This window comes from Arvicola amphibius, chromosome 3 (assembly GCF_903992535.2).
Source record: "Arvicola amphibius chromosome 3, mArvAmp1.2, whole genome shotgun sequence".
Classification (NCBI taxonomy): Eukaryota; Metazoa; Chordata; class Mammalia; order Rodentia; family Cricetidae; genus Arvicola; species Arvicola amphibius.
In genome coordinates, this window is record NC_052049.1 from 186,611,521 (window position 1) to 186,632,574 (window position 21,054).

The 21,054-nt window shown below is 49.5% G+C and overlaps 1 protein-coding gene across 1 annotated transcript in view; it reads right to left on the bottom strand.

Annotated features, from left to right (window-relative positions):
* Positions 1–21,054, bottom strand: part of Ulk4 (unc-51 like kinase 4) — a 275,070-nt gene that overhangs the window by 143,238 nt on the left and 110,778 nt on the right. The window contains exon 30 of the mRNA XM_038324151.1: positions 7,478–7,526. Coding sequence (XP_038180079.1) covers positions 7,478–7,526 — 49 coding nt within the window. The remainder of the gene's footprint in view (positions 1–7,477; positions 7,527–21,054) is intronic.

Genomic DNA, 21,054 nt, shown 5'->3' on the forward strand with positions numbered 1-21,054 from the left:
AGATGCAACTGCACTGGCTGGAGCCACTTAAGAATCCCCACCTTCCCGTAAGTCTACACGGATTTAAGGCTCCAGATTTCTGGCCTCTCTGAGGTTCCTGTAGTTACTGGTAATTGCATCAATCCTGCCTTTGTTGCTCAGCCAGGTAAACAGGGCAGAAAGTGCAGAAGGCAGCACCAGGAACGGCAGCTTTCACTAACCAAAGTGGCTTCTACTGCTACCCCTTAAGAGGCAGGTGCTCTGGTTCCCACGCTCTCTGGTATTGGGTGTGCTGAGGAATTCTGGGAAGCAGCCACATTTGATGATCGCATCTGGAGATTTGCAGCCAATGGTTTTATATGAGGCTTCCTTCCAAAGTCTGAACCAGCCCAAGCCAGTTATCTTCTTCCATGTCCCAAAGGTCCACAGACGCCCACAGTTCCACAGGGTGCATAGCTCAGCAGGGCCTCAGCAGAGCGAGCACTTTATCTAACATGTCAGAAACCAACCTGGCCCATGGCCAACCCCTGGCCATTTAGGACAGAATCTGGCAGTAATGCATGCCAGGCCAGGCTCGCTGGTAGACACAGCTGGCCCCAGGTGTGAGAACGCCATGCTGAAGAACAACTTCCTAGATTTCCTCTCCCAACCCCTCAAAGAGTAAACACCACAGACAGCACTAACAGTCCTGTGGAGCGTCCTCAGGACAGAGGGGCTCATGACATCACTGACCCGCTGCTGGAGCGTCCTCAGGAGAGAGGGGCTCATGACATCACTGACCCGCTGCTGGAGCGTCCTCAGGACAGAGGGGCTCATGACATCACTGACCCGCTGCTGGAGCGTCCTCAGGAGGGGCTCATGACATCACTGGCCCGCTGCTCCCCTGATTTCCAGCTCTTAGAGAGGGTTGAAAAGTGAGCATTGCAGTGTAACTCAAAGCCTAAGACTTGGGACAAGAACGATGGCTGACTGCTGGCTAGCTTTCCACCGCTGTTAGCAAACGCCCAAATGGAGACACATCAACTTAACAGGAGGAAACATCGATTGGGGCTCATGGTTTAGACCATGGTTACTTAGCTACACCGTCTTCAGGCTGTGGTGCGTCTGATGGAATGAGGATGGGGCAGGAGAGAGAAGGAGGACAGGTCACCATCTCCTTCACCATCTGACTTCCTGCAAATAAGCCCTGCATTTTAAAGTCTCTACCACCTCTCAGCTCCACCAATGGGGACAAAGACTTTGAGGGCATTCCAAGTCCAAATCTTGGCAATGGAACAAGAAGCCACATGTCACATTCGTGTGTTCTCTGCAAATGGCAAAAGGCATATGAAATTCTCTGCCTTTTAAACTCTGTGATCTAAGGGTTTTATCTTTTCCAGGCTGTCTTCTCTAAAAGCAATGGGGATCACGGAGAAATTGGTTTCCTAACACTAGCTGCTTTGGCTATTTATTCCACGAATGCAGCTCTACTCAGCCATATGCTCAGTTGCTGCATCACCAGCTTCCAGTCCCTCGCCAATATCTGTAGATTGCACCCTAGATATAGAAAAGCATTTCTCAAACACACGTTTATAGTCTGTGGAGCCCGGACCTGTACAAACCCAAAGTTCAGTTAAAACTTAGTACTGTTGTGTGTGATGTGTGTGGCATGGACACACGTACCACAGAGCCTGGACCTGCACAAATCCACATCCAAACTTTATTTTAAAATTTATTACTGCTTATGTGTGTGTGCGTGTGTGCGTGTGTGTGTGCATGCGTGCGTGCGTGTGTGTGTGTGTGTGTGTGTGTGCGCGTGTGTGATACACGTGATTTGTGTGATGTGGGCACACGTACCACACCTGTCCAGGTCCGAGGTCAACTGTGGGCACTCAGTTTCCTCCATCCACTCTGTTTTGAGGCAGGGTCTCTCTCGTTTCTGACGCTATGTGTGAACTCCAGGCTAAGGATTTTTCATGTCAGCTCCAAGGACCAAGCTCACACAGTCAGACTGGCGCAGCCAATGCTTTTACCTGCTGAGCCGTCTTCCCAGCCCATTTTCACACGTCAGTAAACAGAGCGTTAGTGATAGGTGCAGTCCTGCGTGTAGACAATAGCAATGGGCTGTGCACAGTCCCATTCTGTAAGCTACAGAAGCCCTGGGCTGCACAGACATGGGTTTTAGAATGAGATGAGCCTGCTATGTCCCCAGGTACTATTGACATCCCCTTGAAGGTCCTCTCCAAAGGTATATTCCTAAGGTTTTAGAAATGTTCACACAAACTTGCTTCCTATGTTGGGAAATTTCTGCCCATCTGCATAGGGGACTCCTGTCAAGAGAGCATCACACAAACATCTGGATCCCTAATGTTCTAAGGAGCCTATTAAATCCCAAGAAGCAATTCACTTGAATGGGGACAACTGGAGCCACGAGATGCAGAGTAAGAGTCTGATGAGCGTGCGGGACTCAAAATATTCCTTAAACATGGCGGGGCTGAGACCTTAACGTCTTAGGGATGAAAGCCTTTAGGTACCAGGGGTCCTAAAGAAATGCCTTCCTGAAGACAGGACTGACTCGAGATTTACTACACTCAACCACTGCGGCGCCGAGAACCGTTGGAATAGCATGGCCGCCGGGCTCGCACACTGCTAATCACAGTTTTATTGTTCGCATTTGCCACTGAAATTGCTTTGCAACTGTTTGTTTTGAAACAGGAGCATAAAATATCACGACAGCAGTATTTTGGCACATATTGGAAAATCTGCCATGAATAAAGATTTTTCTTCCAATAAAATAGAGTTTGCCTATATCGCTTGGCATTAAAATGATTTATTGAAGTAGCCACAACATAAACCTCAGAAATAAAATGAGAGATTAGAGTTACAGCAACGTTCAAAGGCGGCTACATCCAAATTCACGTTTAAAACACATTTTAATGCATCTTATAATGCTTTGCAAAGAGAAAGTAGAAATAGAACATCCTCCATCCTGTTCTCCCAACAACTCTATGCACAAAAGCCAGCCAGGTGCTGGCTCCATCCTTTGGGAAGCCCTGTTTACCAGTCACATCCAGGGGCCTTAGACGTGGGCCCAGAAAGCAGGATCCATGGGAACCAGTGCAGCCTCATGCAGCAACGCAGGCTGGTCCTCCGCTACCGCCCAGCATGGCTGCTTGGTGCTGACAGTAAACATGCAGGGCTGCCCAAGCATGAGGACCCGAGTTCAAAGCCTCAGAGCCACAGAAGAAGTGAAGTGCAGCTACACATACCTGAAACCTGTGGGGGTAGAGATGGCGGGAGACTGTCTTGTGGCTGCCGGCCCAGCTCCAGACTCAACGAAAGACCCTGAATTGGGGACTAAGGCAGTGAAAATACAAGGTCACCCAGTGCCCTACTCTGGTACCAACACATGTACTCGGGGGTACACTAGTGAGTGGAGGGGTGTCCATGGGTGGGCCCTGCCAGGGCAGGAGCACCCACCAGCAGGAGGCCAACTTTGGTAAGCAGCTCCCTGGCCCACCTTTTCTGTGGCGTGGCATTCTGTACACAGGGGCCCTGCAGCTGAAGCTGAAGACCGAGGCACCCTGCTTTCTCTGTTGCTCTTTCCTGGGACCTTCGGGCAGACCTGAGACCAGCTGTCTACCATGCTGCCTTCCCACAGTCCCCGTGACTGACCCCACCAGCCCCACTAATGGACACCTACAGCTAGCACTGTCTGCATCCTCCAGTGACAGGGGACCCTGGATACTGCTTTCCAGCAATGGCCTAAAGCTATTCCAAGAATAAGGCAAGTGACCTGCGCATAGACCGGTCTACCCAAGCAAAGGCTGCCATGTGAGCTTGTGGGGTGTCTTTGCAAGACCAGGAAGAAGCGAACGCAGAAAAAAGGGCTGTCTGGTGGCCCCAGTAGCTGTCAGTCCAGGCACACCTGTATCTCAGCACGGCCCGCACCCACCACTCAGCTGGTCTCTGGGTCTCCACCCAGGACCCTCTTCTTCCTCTTGACTCCCCCACTCCACCCCCACCCCCCGCCCCACCCGAGTACCAGCCCCTCCTCTGGGGTGGAAGCTTAGTCCTGCTCTCTGTTTGGCTTCTCTTTCTGCTGGTGCAGTGAACACCTTGATTTAAAAATCTCAAGGAGAGGCCAACTCCAGCCCACAGTGCAAAGCAGCTGGGCCAGGATGCCGCTGGTCACATGATACCCAAGGGAGAAGCAAGCCAGGCCTGCAAGCCAGTGCTCAGCTCGCTATCTCCATCTTATCCAGTCGAGAATCCCTGCTCGGGGTCTAGTCCAGGGCCCACAATTAAGATGAGTCTTCCCATACTGGTAACATAAGCAGGATCGTCACCCACAGACGTGCCCAGAGCCATGTCCCTAGTGGTCCAGGATTCTGCCAAGACGCAGACCAGCCTCAACAGTTCCTGCCTGGTGGAGCACTTATAGAAGATGCTCCCTCCTTATTTCCCTCCCTCCCCCACTCATCCCTCCCTCCCTACTCCCTCCTTACATCCTCCCTTAAATGACAGGTTGTTTCAAGAATTCACACACCAGCCCTGCAGAAGAAGGAGGAGTGTACCTTCTCAGTCAGAGGTAACTTGGATATTTTCCCCCAAAGTAAGAATTGCTTTTAATTTGTTATGAACTGTAGTCCTCTACTGCTGAAGACCCTGCTCTTCCACACAAATCCAGACATTCCTGCTTTCCTCCAGGAAGGTCCACCAGGGCCAGTCCACACAGAACAAAAGATTCGAAACCCTGTTTCCTTCACCAGCTGCCACTGCAGCAGAGCAGCAGCCAGCAACTCCTGCCCACCAGAGAGGAGGGGGGTGTAGGGTAACAGCCCATGGAGATCACCCTGCCCCTGGCCTACAGGCCCGTGGAGATCACCCTGCCCCTGGCCTACAGGCCCATGGAGATCACCCTGCCCCTGGCCTACAGGCCTGTGGAGAGCACCCTGCCCCTGGCCTACAGGCCCATGGAGATCACCCTGCCCCTGGCCTACAGGCCTGTGGAGAGCACCCTGCCCCTGGCTGGTCCCCATTCCGTGACTTGGGGTTCATGGCCCAGCAATACTTCCAGCCATGCGGTACGTTTCTACTAGCTCACCGCCCATGTTCCTAAGACTATAAAAGCCTGCCCTTCTTCCCAGGACCCCACCTCTCTGTTCCCACCCATAGGCGGTCACCATTCTGTGCTTCTCCCCATGAAACCTCTTGTGTGAGGTTTGTTGTTTGGTGTGACTATCCCTTGGCTCCAGACTGCCAGGGAACCCTTGCTCATGAAAACCCCTCCAGGAAGTGCTTAGGGAAGGTCATTAAGAAACCCTGCTTTGTGGGCATTGTGGGTACAAGGAACTCTGGGAAAGAGAAACAAAGTTACAAGGTGCAAATCCCTTAAGCCGGTTTTAACTATGTTAATCACAACAGCTGTGGGAGAGGTCACCCAGAGGTCACCATGGCTGCCACACTATGAATCAAGGGCCCCGGCTGCTGTCTTGTGGACAGGTAACGTCACTTGCATATGGTCCCTCCCCATCTTTTCACTGGAACTCATTTGGATCCGACCACTGACAGAGGCTGCCTCCCCCCACACACCACACACATGCCATATTTCACAGAGGTCCTCGGACTCAGATGTCAGTCCACACTGAGGTATATATGCTGTCTCCTTGACTCCAGGGATCAGTCAGTCCTAACCTGCACGGCTATTTTATCAGACACTCAGAGAGAAAAATATCACAGTTCAGCTCAGAACTCTTACTTTTTACTGCTCTCTTCAGCTTGTGTGGATAGAGACTTCTATAATACATCGCTCTCGGGCACTTATGTAAAGGGAGATAAAAATGAAATAAATTGGTCACGGCCGTGACACCCAGGTCACTTGGCTGAAAGCAACGGTGAAGGGCCACGCGTTTGGAAAGTTGGTCTCCGTTCAGGAACATCAAGGTAAGAATGTGTGTTTTGTGGAATGGGGACAGAGGAGGAGTGAAATCCCCGGAGGACAGGCTGTGTCCACAGGGTGACAGCTACAGACTGGGCACTGACTAAATGTCTGCTTAGGAGAACGGCACAGATTACTTGGCTGAAGGCAGAGAGAGTAGGAATGGACACCGTGCTTCAAGGACGTCAGCCCGACCTCAGACAGCAGCTGGCCTCACTTTCACTCTCAACACCTATAAAATAAGACCCTGGGTCAGCAGGATGGCTCAGTGGATGGCGGTGCCTCCTGCTGAGCCCAGTGACCGCAGTTTGCGCCCCAGAACCAGCCTGATGGAAGGGATGAAACCAATGCCTAGAAGTGTGCCCCTACCTCCACACGCGCACTGCGGCATGTGGCCACACACACAACAAATATAAAAATTACAAACGCTATCCAACAAGAAAGTAAACACAGAAGATCCTCGTGGATTCGGAGCAGTGTGCTAGCAATGGCGCAGTGGTGCCGGAGTTCCTTCTGTCTGTGCTGCTTTCATTGGTTGAATAAAGAGACTGCCTTGGCCTTTCAATGGGCAGCCCTTAGGTGGGCAGAGAAGACAGAACTGGATGCTGGGAAGGATGGGAGAGATTGCCGCCATGAAGCTGCCAGGTCAGACATGCCGAATCTTTCCTGGTGAGCCACAACCTCATGGTGACATACAGATTATTAGAAATGGGTTGAATCGAGATGTAAGCATTAGCCAATAAGAGGCTAGAGCTAATGGGCCGGGCAGTAATTTAATTAATACAGTTTCTGTGTGGTTATTTCGGGTATACGCTAGCAGGGCGGCTGGGACGATAAGCAGCCCACTTTCCTACTACAGTACAGGGTGCAGGACTGAGGAGTGGATGTCTCCTTCATGCCCTGTGACAAAGAGGCTGGGACAGCAAGGTTTAAAGAGTGCTATGACATAAATTAAATGTTCTCTGCTGCTGGTCCTAATGGTGCACCCCATTACCCACCAGAAGAAATTTCCTGTTTCAGCTTGGGATGTGGAGATAACAGAGAATGAGCAGTTACATCACCTGCCACTCTGCCAACTGGACACAGTCGTAACAGGCCGTTTAGAGAAAAAAAATGGATTCTTCTCTCTACCCATGGGTTAGTACAGACCTCATAGAGAAGTCCCTTTGTGCCATGGATGGTGGTTAAAGCAGAAGTCCATAGCTGGTCATAACCTGGGCACACTCAGTCACAAACGGAACATGTCTATCATACCCCTGCTCCCAAGCCTCAGAGACTATCAAGGAGAAGGGAGGGAGGGAGGAAGGGAGAGAGAGAGGGAGGGAAGGAGGGAGGGAGGGAGGGAAATAAAAAGGCAAATGACTTTCAAAGGGCAGAGCCAGGGACTCCAGCCACTCTCAGTTCCAGAGAGTGACGTCCTGTGCAGGTCTGAGAGCACAGGTCTGATGAGGTCATCAAGACAAGGACATACACTCTGTGGGCACAGCGTCTGGGCTAGAGACACAATCATACAGTTCACCCCAAAACTTTAAAACTTGAAATGTTCACTTAAATGCCAAAAGAGACTTGCATTCTTACCAGAATCACTTCAAAAATGAGCGGGACCAGTTTGCTTTCCTCCACAAGCCTGTAAGGGAAGGAAAAGAGGGGGTGAGCACACGTGAGAGACGAGCATTTAAACGGTTACCCTAACAGGGTGGATCGACACCCCCATGTCTAACTGCTCAAACTCGGACGGAGAAGCAGACTAAGTACATAAACGATGACTTTAGTACACCGAACTCAGCAATTACACACAGGAAGCACGAGGCATCTCACGACGATCGCTCAACCTTATTGATATTTTAATATAAAAATTAATTAAAATTCACAATTATTATAAAGACATCTAGCCAAGGTAACGCCGGGCGAGATGACGTAACCAGTCCACAGTGCACACAGAGCGCTGGTGTGTGACGCTGCCGTTTTTTATTTCTGCCTCGTTAGCTGTCTTCCCAGCATAAATACATTAATGCGCAATGAATTGTAATGGGCCTTTAATTTTTAAAAAATTGGACACCAAATCACCCAGTCTACTCTAGGCACGTTCTCTCATCAAATGTGGCTATAAATTATCATCAGTTATAACAGAATAATTATTTCATGAGTTTTTCAGAGAAAGTTGTCCAATGAAACCAGAACCATTTGAGCTAGCCAGTGTTTACTAAGCTTGGAAATCTGGGGCTGGAGACACAGCTCAGCAGTGGAAACTTCACCCCAGTGCTACAAAAGGTAATTTTAAGAAAAACAAAAAGTACTTCCACTTCTAAACACCCCTTGGATCCAAGGTAGAGCAGGTGCTCCAGCAGCAGGCCAAACAATAAATGCAGGACAATACACAGCTTCTCAGTCTCTATAGCAACCATAGCCCAGTCAAATTAATGGGAGAGCGCTTTGAGTGACGCTGAAACAGACAGGTTGTGTACCAATAAAACTTTATTCTTCAAACAGGCCACTCTGGGGCCAGAGGCTATAGCTCTGCTTTGGTTAACAGCAATCATATTTGGCTGCTGGAGAGATGGCTCAGTGGTTAAGAGCACGTACTGTTCTTGCAGAGATTACAAGTTCAGTTCCTAGCACCTACACTAGGCAGCTCACAACAGCTTTTAATTCCAACTTCAGGGGACCCAGTGGCCTCTACAGGCATCTGCACACACCTACACACACACACACACACACACCCCTACATACCTACACACACACACCCCTACACACAAACACACATTTTATAAAATATTAAAAATAAATCTAAAAACTACTCTTTTTAACTATCCTGCTGGATCAGTTCTGTGGGACGGGGCACGCATATTGCCTCTGTTGTAAATACACACCATTTTGTCTGTGTCACAGACACTGCCGGGCAAACAGCAACAGGGCTACAGCACGTGGCTGCCAGGGGCTTGTCTGTCTGTGATAACACAGAGAAAGGAAATGTCTGTGAAACTAGCAGACGACGTCACGGCGAGAGCGGCTGTTTGTGATGCTGAAACAGACTGAAGCCTTCTCCAGTCGGGCCACACGCACATGCTAAGAGCACAAGAGACACAGACTTCCCAGGCTCACACACAGAAAGTCAACCTTAGCATTTGCAACAGTGAGTGTGGTCACCACTCCTCACGGAGCTCTGTGACCCTGAGGCATGGCAACAGCCTGGGCCCTTCAGAGAACACGAGCCCAGAGTGTGGCCGAGGCGTGTGGCAGAATGCAGTCAGCAAAGGACAGGGCAGAATCTGTGACTCTGAATGACATGAAACACAACTGCAGGAGGCTGGACGTGGTGGCACACTTACAAACCCCAGATGGGGCATGCTAAAGCAGGGGGATTGAGCTGAAGGCCAACATGTGCTAAAGAGAAAGATGCCATATTCAATAAAGAAAAAAAACCCACGGATCTCACTTACACATGAATTCTAACAATTCAAACTAAAGATGTAGAGAGCAGGGGCCAGGCTGCCCAAGCACCTCTGGTCAGATGTGAGGCCAACGTCACTTGAGGAAATTCTTGCCTGGTACTGTAAACCTGGTCAAAAGCACACAGAGCTCACCGCCCTAGAAGGGGCCAGGCAGGCAACACTAACCGAACTCATGTTTTATACAAAACAAGAAGAGGATATAAGGTAATAGAAGGGTTTGGGGAGATCCAGGAGTAGGAGGGGGGGCTGGGGTGGACATGATCAAGATACGTTACATACATGCAATTACCATACATAAAGAAAACCTTCATAATAAAAGTTTCTAAAATTAATCATTCCACCATTAAGTTGCTTCCGTCGGGTGCTGTGTCAGCAATGAGAAGACGCGTAAGGTGAATGCCTGGAGCCATTAACCAACTCCACCCACCAGGGACTTCCCTGCCTTCCCAGGGCCCCCTCCATCTGTGTCTCTATGGCAGCCATATGCACTGTCATCTGGGCCAGTCCCCGTCCCTTGAATTTAAACAAGGTAGTGACTGCTTTGACCCATGAGGTAGCATGGGACTGATAGTCTGCAATATCTGCTTCTGTTCACATATTTTTCAGGATTTCTTTATAAAAATGTCACTGTTGTGGAATTTTAGGGAAATGTAACTACTGCAAACATGGTTGCATAAAACAATCATTTTCCAAGGACCAAGGCACAAGGGAAGCCTTGCCTTTGGTCCCAGCGATTGCGGCCACGGCTGGAAAGACAGGATGGGCACCTAGAAGAGCAGAGGGTGTGGGAAGTCTTGAACCTGGCTTCAAACAGCTGTTTGAGGGGCATCTACCATTGCCTCCCTACAGGACCTAGACACTCACAGCTTGGTGGCTGGGAACCGAGAGCCAATGTCCAAGCAGTGAGCTTGGGTGAAAAGCATTCCAAGTAAAGAGATGGATAGCAGACTTAACAGTCACAGGGTGGTGGGGGAGCCAGAGCAGACCCTTGGTGGAGTCACACAGTCGGGTCGCAGTGGCCCAGGTGGGAATGTTTGCTGCCATCTCTGTGGAACACAAGCCTCTTCAGTGCCCATCTGTGACAAGAAGAGAAATCCCTCAGTCTGGGAAGCAGCAGTGCACAGAACCAGAGACCAGTGACCCGAGAGGAAGTAAGGTCACATGACAGCTTGTCACCAAGAGTGTTAATGCTCAGCTCTGAGAGGATGCCCCAGGCATGCAGCCAACTGCACGACCAGAGAGCACGGGCCTTCTCTTAGAAAAGGGCAGCCCTCTGCAGGAGGACTCAGGTCCCATATGCTTGCTGGCTACCAGTTAAAGACCCCCTGTAAATTCCTATTCTAACTGGGGTTTAATTTAGGGTCAGAGGCTGGGCCCAAACAGTTCCAATTAGCTAGGTTCAGCCAACCTCCCCCTATATGCCAATCAAAGAGATAATTAATAGTGAAAGGCAGATAAAGGTGATTTATTCAATGTGGGGATGTGTTAACCTGGGCTCCGCTGTCTCCAAAGTCTCTCCATCGATATCTTCCAAGTTTCTCCAGTCTCTGCCATGTGGTCCCCTCCATTCCCAAAGCCATGTGTGCCCAGCACTTTGCAAGCTGCAAATCCCACTGACCCGAACCAACCCTGAACTCTAGTCCAGATTTGAAGGGTCTGTGACCTTCTCTCTATTTCAAGGTCATTTAATTAGGGGTCTTAATTACACCTGTGATAACACTATAAAATAGCACTAATTACTGTGTAAATGAAAAACTGGACAAGGGGCATCTTCTAGAGCCTGGGGAGCTCCAGCTGGAGAGTGTGGATCTCACACCTGACCTTGCCCCGCATCAGCTCCACCACAACTCAGCCTCCTTAGAAAAGAACAATTTTAAATTCTTCCCCTGGAGAAGCTGCTTCTAGCCCATCTGCGATGGAGGTGCACTTTTGCTTAACATTCCAACAACGTTGGTTAGGAGTTTTAGATTCTATATTTGTTCTGACTGAAGCAGTAGTAGACTATAAACAATGCTTTTATTTACATAATTTACCAGTCTAGTGGGCCAGTGACCGTCATTTTAAATTAAAAATCTCCAACATCAAGCTGCATTTCAAATTATTTGTTCAGGGAGTCAGCTTCAAAAAGAAATGGCTTCTTAATGTTTAGTCACAGGAAGATATGTCATCTGCCCTGAAAGCAATAATATCTGTGGCTTTTCCCCTTCAGACATCTGCTCTGTCTCGACATGCTTCCTAATTCACTTGCAGAGGGTTGCAGGATTCTTAGCGTGTGTGTGTGTGTGTGTGTGTGTGCGCGCATATGTGTGTAAAATATATTTTTCACACACATACACATATGTCAGGGTTGAGGCTAACACAGTTTTAACATACATGTTCATCTTGCAAAGACCCAAAGAACTCTGACCAAGCAGGACAGTTCTTCCCTGAGGACGTGCACACCCCCAGTGGACACAAACACACCATCATCACTTAATCCTGCTATAAGCTGATGGCTGCAGCCTCTGAGAAAGCCTCGGGACTCAGTTACAGGCTCAGGCTAAATCTCCCACTGCCAAGATGGTGGAAAGAATAACAATTTTCACAAGAGGAAGTTTGGTCAGGTTAAAAGGAAGCATCTTCCAGGAGGAAGGACACTTGAAGCCGATAGCGCTGCTGCCGGCACCTGACACAGCTCGGGATGACCCGTGCCTGCTGAGTGAGCAGAGGCCACCGGCTGAAGGGGAAAAGGAAGCTGCAGTCGAGATGGCTTCCGCACAGAGGGCGGTACTCTCATACAGGCACCCAATAACCCCGAGACACCAGATGCCGTGATACATACACCTGCGGGCTCCTCTCCATGGGCTGTCCCCACACAGGTCACCAGCCACACATCCTGCACACTGTGTTCTGCCTGGACCCCACGCCATCTTTATGAGCCCTATGCTCATCCTCTCTCTGAACCTGAGCTCTGCAGCAGGCGACCTTCTCTGATGACGTGTGACTCCATGACAGTCTCTGCAACAGGGACTGTGCTCCCAGGCAACACAGCATGGGCACCCATGCCCCAAGGGAAGAAGGCACTGAACAGAAACATGGCATCAGCAAGATTAGGGATCAGCAGGGGCAAGGACTAGGGGATGGTGTAGGAGGTCCTTCTGTCTATGTGTTGCTTGTATTGGTTAATGAAGAAAGAAACTGCCTTGGCCTGATAAGGCAGAACTTAGGTAGGTGGAGAAGACAGAACTGAATTCTGGGAGGAAGAAAGCAGAGCGGGGAGGGATGCCATGGATCCACCACCAGAGATAGATGTGCTGAATTTTACCAGGTAAGCCACTGCCACGTGGCAATATACAGATTAATAGAAATGGGTTAAATTAAAATATAAGAAATAGCCAATAAGAAACTAGAGCTAATGGGCCAAGCAGTGATTTAATTAATACAGTTTCTGTGTGGTTATTTCGGGGCTAAGCTAACCAGGCGGCTGGGACAAATAAGCTGCCCCCTCCTTGCAGCAAGGGGATAGTCCCCAAGCTGTGTGCGCTGCCAGCATTGCTCTCACCTCTAGATGCAAGCCCAACAATAACAGATGAGAGACTGTGGGAGAATGGGTGTTTCCCAATATGTTTCCACTCAGGAGGAACAAGCTATTCATTTCCTTTTCCTCGGTTGCATTTACCTCATGAAATGTTCAGGGTTCGGGGTTTGGAATCCACCTGCAAGTGTGGTCAGGCTAAGGAAGAAGAAAAGACGCTAAAGTCGAAGCAAGGATCCACAGGAAGAAGCAAGCTGGGATGCATTAACGCCATTGGCTGCAGGAGAGGGTAGAGGAAGGGGACCCGAGCAGGACACAGACAGGCTTCTTGGTTTGTCCCAGAAGTGGGCCCCACACTAACCACCCCCAGAGCATGGCAGCACAGTGAGCCACTTGCTCACTGGCACTCCTGTGGGTGGATGCTCTCACTCGATCCTCACAAAAGGCGTGCGTGGTTAACCCCTCCGCTCCACAGATGAAGTACCAACACTGAGCAGTAACAGCCAACCTCACGTTCACAGCTGCCGATACCGGCTGCTCAGGTGAGTGAGAAGGTAGGGGAGTCTGAGCAAGTGATGAGCCAATCGGGAGAGGACTGAGGGCAGAACTGGGGCGGGGGGGGGGGAACTGGGCTGGCTTGGGGAGCTGGTTGACAAGGGCTCAGGAAGCTTAGGGGCAAACCAGTACGATCATGGAGAACCCCACACCCTGTGCCTCCAGTCACCTTCAGATGCCAGTCAAAGATGCTGCCGTTACACTGACAACTTCATACCTGGAGAGTCACTGTCAGTAACGGCCCACAACCAACTCTTCTGAAAGCATCTACAACTGAACCTATAGCTAGGCAGGCATCTACCCACCAGCTGAACTCTTAGGTGGTTTATCTACAGTGAACTCTTAGGTGGTTTATCTACAGTGAACTCTTAGTGGTTTATCTACAGTGAACTCCTAGGTGGTTTATCTACAGTGAACTCCTAGGTGGTTTATCTACAGTGAACTCCTCTACAGTGAACTCTTAGTGGTTCATCTACAGTGAACTCTTAGACAGTTCCCTTGTGAACCACCAAGTTCATCATCCACTTCTGGTCCAGAGTAACTGCTAAGTGCTCATGTGACCTTTAATGATGGAGGAGTGTCTATGTGTTACTTTCATTGGTTAATAAAGAAACTGCCTTGGCCCCTTTAATAGGACAAAAAATTAGGTAGGCGGAGTAGACAGAACAGAATTGTGGGACAAAGAAAGCCGAGTCAGGCAGACTCTTCAGGAAGTCGCCATGCTTCTCCTCTCTGAGATGGACGCAGGTTAAGATCTCTCCTGGTAAGCGACCACTCGTGGTGCTACACAGATTACTAAATATGGGTTAAAGCAAGATGTGAGAATTAGATAATAAGAGGCTGAAACTAATGGGCCAGACAGTGTTTAAATGAATACAGTTTCCGTGTAATTATTTTGTGTAAAGCTAGCCGGGTGGCGGGACGCAGCCCGCCAGTCCATCTACACTTGAACTTGCATCTCAGCTGAAAGAAGAGTGTGAAAGCATCCCACAGTGAAAGCACTGCTGGCCAGGCTGGTGCCCAGGGCAGGGCATTGCAGCAGATGCTCACAGCTGCCCTGGGCTGCCTTGCAGGACCAGAGCGCAGATGGGGAGACACTGCCTCCGACCTATCGTGCGCTTCTTGTCTCTGCTCTAATCCTTTCTTCACTGAAACCTAAGTCTCGTGCTGCTACCCTGGGGGTAAATGTGGGGCCACACACCCCTTTATCTGTTCCTCTTCCCATCACTGGTTACATCTCCTCTCTCTGCTTGCTGCTATCACACCGCGTGTGTGCGTGTGTGTGTGTGTGTGTGTGTGTGTGTGTGTGTGTGTGCATGCATGTGTATATGTGCATGTGTATGAGTGTGTGCATGTGTATGAGTGTATGCACATGTGTGCATGAGTGTGTGTGCATGTGTGTATTGCATGTGTGTATGAGTGTGTGTGCGTGCATGTGTGCGTGCATGTGTGTGAGTGTGTGCACGTGTGTATGAGTATGTGTGCATGTGTGTGTGCGTGTGTGTGTGTGTACACTGATGACACGTGTGCGTGGGGTCAGATGACAACATCCAGGACTTGGTTCTCTCCCTCCATCCTTTCCTCCCACCCATGTCTAACACATAACATAACACATCTAGCGGAATCTCGGGAGGCTGTTTCACGTCTAACCTAGGTCTGCTCCTGGCTTTGGGGGTGAGGTGAGAACAATGCTTCATGAGCCTGCAAGGCACCGTTCTCGATGGAGTGGGCTGGACTCAGAGGGACAGGTTAATGGAAATAAAGTATCTTTGTGCTTCTCTACATATCTTTTGCAAAAAAATTCAAAATCATTGTTTCCTATGCTCGAGACAAAATTAAGTTTGTTGAGCACACACAGGCTGGCGGCTCTCTGGAGACACGAGACACTCAGTCTATGACCTGACCACGGTCACAAGGCCGTCTGTGATCCCTGTGTCAACATAACACACCAAAACACCACAAACCCAGTCTCATCAAGACCCAAGCAGCCCGACCTAAGATCCTGCAACCGTGAGGTGAATCCTGAGGACTGCACAAACAGACCCCTTGGCGCTGGGCCCTCCTGCCTCCCTGTCACGTGTCAGCCACCTCAAGACTCCCCTTGCCAACACAGCTGCCATGCTGGAATTTGGTTCTCAGGTTATCTGTCTCTGGGTTCTGGCCAGCGTCACTCAAGCTTTGGTTCCAGAATAAACCATTTCTTATCGTCCACAAGCAGTTAGCTCAGATGCCACCCAGCTCCAAGCAGGAGGATCCCCACCCAGGCAGAGGCCTCCCTGGGCTGTATAGGGAGGGAGGCCCCATCGCAAAGAAACTAAGGCCTTTTGAAGATCTGTCTCCACATCCTCGAGAACGTTCCCCGGCCACTGTCATCCTTTCCCATCAGTGAGACAGAGAGTCAGAAACTGAGCCAATCACAGAGGGAGGTCAGCTGGAGACGGACCAGCAGCCATCACCCATGGCAGCACAGGGGTTTCCTGAGACTATGTTACCCTCCCGTCTTCTGCCTCAGCCCCCCCACACACACAAACACCCGCCCAGAACCACAGGCACACAGCACTGAGCACGCCAGAGCAGGGCTGAGTGTTTTTCTGAAGGGCACACCGCTGATTCCCGGGGGCTTCATTTACAAGATCCTCAAGTTTCATTTCTCTAAAAAGCATTTTTATGAATCTTGCCATAAAACAAAGAGCTGTTACATTTTGAACAAACTGAAATGATCTTCTTCTTAGATATAGAACATAAATGACCTCACCACGATTCTGGAAGACGTTCAATTCTGCTGTGAAGGACTCAGACTAAAACACACCTTCTCTGCCATGGACAGCAACTGGGAGCTAATCGGCCCACGAGGCAGACAGGCTATGGGACCACTGCTCTTTCAGAGAGAGGGTTCGCTGTAACCTGCTGTAAAGTTAAGAAGCAGAAGGGCTGGGCCCTGGGGAGTCCGCCCATTCCTTCCAACAGTCAGAAAGAACTACTGTGGAAGACAGTTTACCTTTCTGTTATGAGCTCAATTGTATATGAGATTTACCAGAGCAACAGTGCTAAAAATAAAGTAAAATTCTCATCGCTCATGTCTTAGTCCACTTTATGTTGCTATAACAGAATACCCATGACTGGGTGATAGATAAAGGAAGAAGTTTATTTAGGCTTACAGTGTGGGAGACTGGGAAGCCCAGGGGGGTGACTATGGCTAGTGAGGGCCGAGATTCTAGGCCCTAGAACATGGTAGAAGCTAGAATGGAAGAGGGCTTATGCAGATGACAGGAAAGGGGCCAATGTCCCACAGTTACTAGCTCACCCCACAAAGACAAGCCACTGAGACCCACCCTAGTGACACAAGCATCTCCCAGAGGTCCTGCCTCCCATTCCACAGCTGCACTGAGCAGTACAAACCCAATTCAAGGCTTTGACAACACCCAAACCACTGGAGATTAGAATGTGGAGTTTTTCAAGACAGGGTTTCTCTGTGTAGCCCTGGCTGTCCTGGAGCTTACTCTGTAGACCAGGCTGGCTTCGAACTCACAGAGATCCACCTGCCTCTGCCTCCCGAGTGCTGGGATTAAAGGTGTGCGCCACCACCGCCGGGCTTAGACTGTGGATTTGATTATTTCCTCGTCTCTGGTCTATTGCTATAAAGAGACACCAAGACCAAGGAGACTCTTAGAAAAGAACATTTAACTGGGGGGCTGCTTACAGTTTTAGAGGTTAGTCCATCGTCATCACGGTGGAAGCAGGCAGACATGGTGCTGAAGCAAGAGCTGAGAAATTTCCATACTTTCAGAACCTCAAAGCCTGCCCCAGTCACACTCCTCCCAGTCTTTCCCAAACAGCTCCACCACCTGTGGACCCAGCATTCACACAGATGAGCCTAGGGGTGCATTCGCGTTCAAACTACCACGGTCATGTACTTGCTTCTGTGTAGAAGTGGGGAAAATAAATCCTCAACAACACTAATACCCAGTTTTTAAGGGTCACTTTACCTACTAAAACTTCTATAAAATAAAATTTAAAACATAATGTGTGGGAGGAACATGACGGTTATCAGGTGAAGGTACTTGCAGTCAAGCCTGGAGATCTGAGTTCAATCCCCGGGGCCCACACAGTGGAAGGAGAGAGCCAGACTCCCCAAGTGGCCCTCTCATGTCCACATGCATGCCACTGGTAGATACATATGAAAGCTAAAATATAGTAAACCATGTTTCAGATCAAGTTTCGTGAGGCACGGGGTAGTTTAAATTCCCAACAGTCATTTGGTTCTTAATGAAGACAAGAAAGATGGATCCTCTGAGAAGTCAGAGAGATGGTCAAAAAGTATGTTGATCACAAATGGCTCCTGGTTATGCTTTGACAAGAAACACGTCTGCACAGAGCATTTGGAGAATGCATCTCATGGCATGCATCTACACAAACCCATGGCCACCAAGTCACTTGGAGCAGAATGAGACCACAGACACTTGCCAGACAGCCCTCGGCACGGGGCCAAAACAGAAACAGAAGATTAGTTAACATGCCATTCGGACACGAAGGAGAAAGCAAACAAGGAGCCAGCAGAGTAAGACAAGACCATCTACCACCACACTGCAAAAGAACCACAAGCAATGTCACTTGCTTGCCATGTCAGTGACAAACATGTAAAAACACACCGTAACGCTCACTCGTGCACTGCGGCTGCAAAGACAGGCAGCCGGCAGCCTGTTCCAAACAGACGGAATATCAGAACTGTCTGCTCTGTCCAAGGGCTGCACACAGGGGGATCAGAAATTTGAGGTTAGTACAGCTTCATAGCAAGTTCAAGGACAGCCTCAAAAAAAAAAAAAATCCACTCAATGTGTACTTTTGAAAAAAACCAAGTTCTGGAAATAAAAACAAAAGCCAGTCTAGCTACACACTGACACCACCTCTCCTTCCCTCGGAGCTGCTGGATGCTTGTTTGTAAGCTGCACGCGGGTTCTCAGGGAGGGAGACAGGAAGACATGGCAGAGTCTCAGACCTCTGTACAGGTCCGAGCACTTTCCTGGCACGCTTTGATCCTGGCACTGGCGGGGGGGGGGGGGGTAAGCTAGGCATGACGGTGCACACCTGCAGTCTCAGAGGCTGAGGCCTGTCTGGGCGATGCACGCCGTGAGGAATGAGTTAATCCCTCAGCCAGCAAAGCAATGAAGGGGTGCAGCAAATGACTTTACTTCGTTTGATAAGATGACTCGGCTATGTTTGTGTATCAGTATTTAAAATGTGCCTTGCCCCTTCAGGATATTATATACTATCCTAGATTATGGCTATGTTATAATTTAGTTTTATATTTATGTATAGTCCTATAAGTTAAATTAAATCTTCCCATTTTAAAAATCATTTGCCTCAGGAGAAACCTGTGAACTTTCTTTGCCTAAGGAACATTCTTAGACAAAGTAAAGACTGAAGGGGAATGTGGCGCTCTCTCTCTTTTATTGACGAGACTTTTGTCTGCATGTCTGTGTATGTGCATGCAGTTCCCACAGAGACCAGAAGATGGCATCATATTTTCTGGAGCTGAAATTCCAGATGGCTGTTAGCTGTCATGTGGGTGCTAGGGTTTGAACCTAACTCCTCTGGAAAAGCAGTTGGTGCTCTTAATCACTGAGCCATCTCTCCACAGTGCTTGTACTGGCTGGTTTTCTATCAACTTGACACAGGCTGGAGTCATCAGGAGGAGGAGCCACAACTGAGAAAAACACCTTTTCGCTTCTTCTTTTGGAATTCACTATATAGACCAGGCTGCTTCTGCCTCCAGAATGCTGGGGTGAATGACGTGTACCACCATTCCCAGCCTGCAATGTAGCTCTTTTATTTTAATTAGATGTAGAGAATAAAAACTAAAAAATATCCAATATTATGAGTAGTTGGGTGAATGCTAAATAAACTGAAATCTGATTTCTACATAGTTTAGCAAAGACATCACCTAGAATACAAATACACAATGGTACACAAAGAGCTCCAAGGTGTTCTGATAAATAAAAAAAAATCAATTTTCAAGAAAACATGGAAAGACAGCCTAAATTTTAACAAAAGAGACCACCACAAGGCAAAGCTACAGCACTTCAGAGCACACACGTCTCCCTGAGGATGTGGATTAGCTGACCCAGGCACAGCTGTCCAGGATGGTCATACCCCAAAATTCCAAGTGCACAAAGAACCTTGTGGCTTCACTGTTAGGACTTAAAACAGAGATAACACACTCTAATGCTTGTTCAGATCAAAGCTTCTAACACGCAGTCCACTGAATCCTGTTCTTAAAACACTTCCAAGTCTAGATGTAATCATTGTCAAAATGAGGTGGTTCTGTGAAGGCTGTGTTCCTGCTTCTCTAGGGCACGGAGATTCATCTGAACAGAAGTGGGGTCCAGAACACCTGCCGCAGGGGCCAGTTCTACTGCTATTAAAGAGCCAGACACAGCAGCAGGTGTGAGTCTGTCTGAGGTCAGCCTGCAGTACAGGAGAGCCTCTGGTTCATGCAAACAGCTATGCGTGCAGCTCGGTGCCAGCGCGTGTGCCTGGCACACCGTGGTCCCAGCACAGAAGAGGAAAGCGGTGAATGCAATGGCAGAAGCTTGAGGACCTGGAAGGACAGCAGCAGGATGCTCTTGTCCTGACTCCTGCTGCTAACAATCGCCATGCCCAAAGCACCTGGAGAAGGAAAGGTTTAATTTCATCTCCTCAAGGAGGGGAGCCAGGGCGGGAGCTCAGGCAGGAGCTTGAAGCAGAAACCACAGCGAGATGCCACTCAGCGCTTGCCTAGCTACCATTCTACCGCCCAGGCCATCCTGCTGGGGATGGCCCTGCTCACGGTGGGCTGAGACCTCCTACATCAATTACTGTCAAGAAATGCCCACAGATATAGCCGCGGGCTAGCACGATGAAGGCAAGTGCTCGACTGAGAGTCCCCCTTCCCAGGCAACCCCAAGTTAAGGCACATTGACAGATGAAGCTGACTTTGAAACGTCTGAGAACACCAGGCTTGAACCTCCATTCAGCTCCATGGCTATTGGGAGAAACTTCAGAATCAAAGCCATTTAGGAAGAGAGGACGGAGCACTCGGTCTGAAGGGTCTAAAGATTTTGGGTTCGCAGCTTCAAAATGCAGCAGGGAAAGGAGTGCAGGCTTGGGGTGCCCTGGATGGTCATGACTGGGGTACCACGAGTCACACACTGCGCCCTGGATGGTCATGACTGGGGTACCACGAGTCACACACTGTGCCCTGGATGGTCATGACTGGGGTACCACGAGTCACACACTGCGCCCTGGATGGTCATGACTGGGTACCACGAGTCACACACTGCGCCCTGGATGGTCATGACTGGGTACCACGAGTCACACACTGCGCCCTGGATGGTCATGACTGGGGTACCACGAGTCACACACTACGCCCTGGATGGTCATGACTGGGGTACCACGAGTCACACACTGCGCCCTGGATGGTCATGACTGGGGTACCACGAGTCACACACTGTGCCCTGGATGGTCATGACTGGGTACCACGAGTCACACACTGTGCCCTGGATGGTCATGACTGGGTACCACGAGTCACACACTGCGCCCTGGATGGTCATGACTGGGTACCACGAGTCACACACTGCGCCCTGGATGGTCATGAC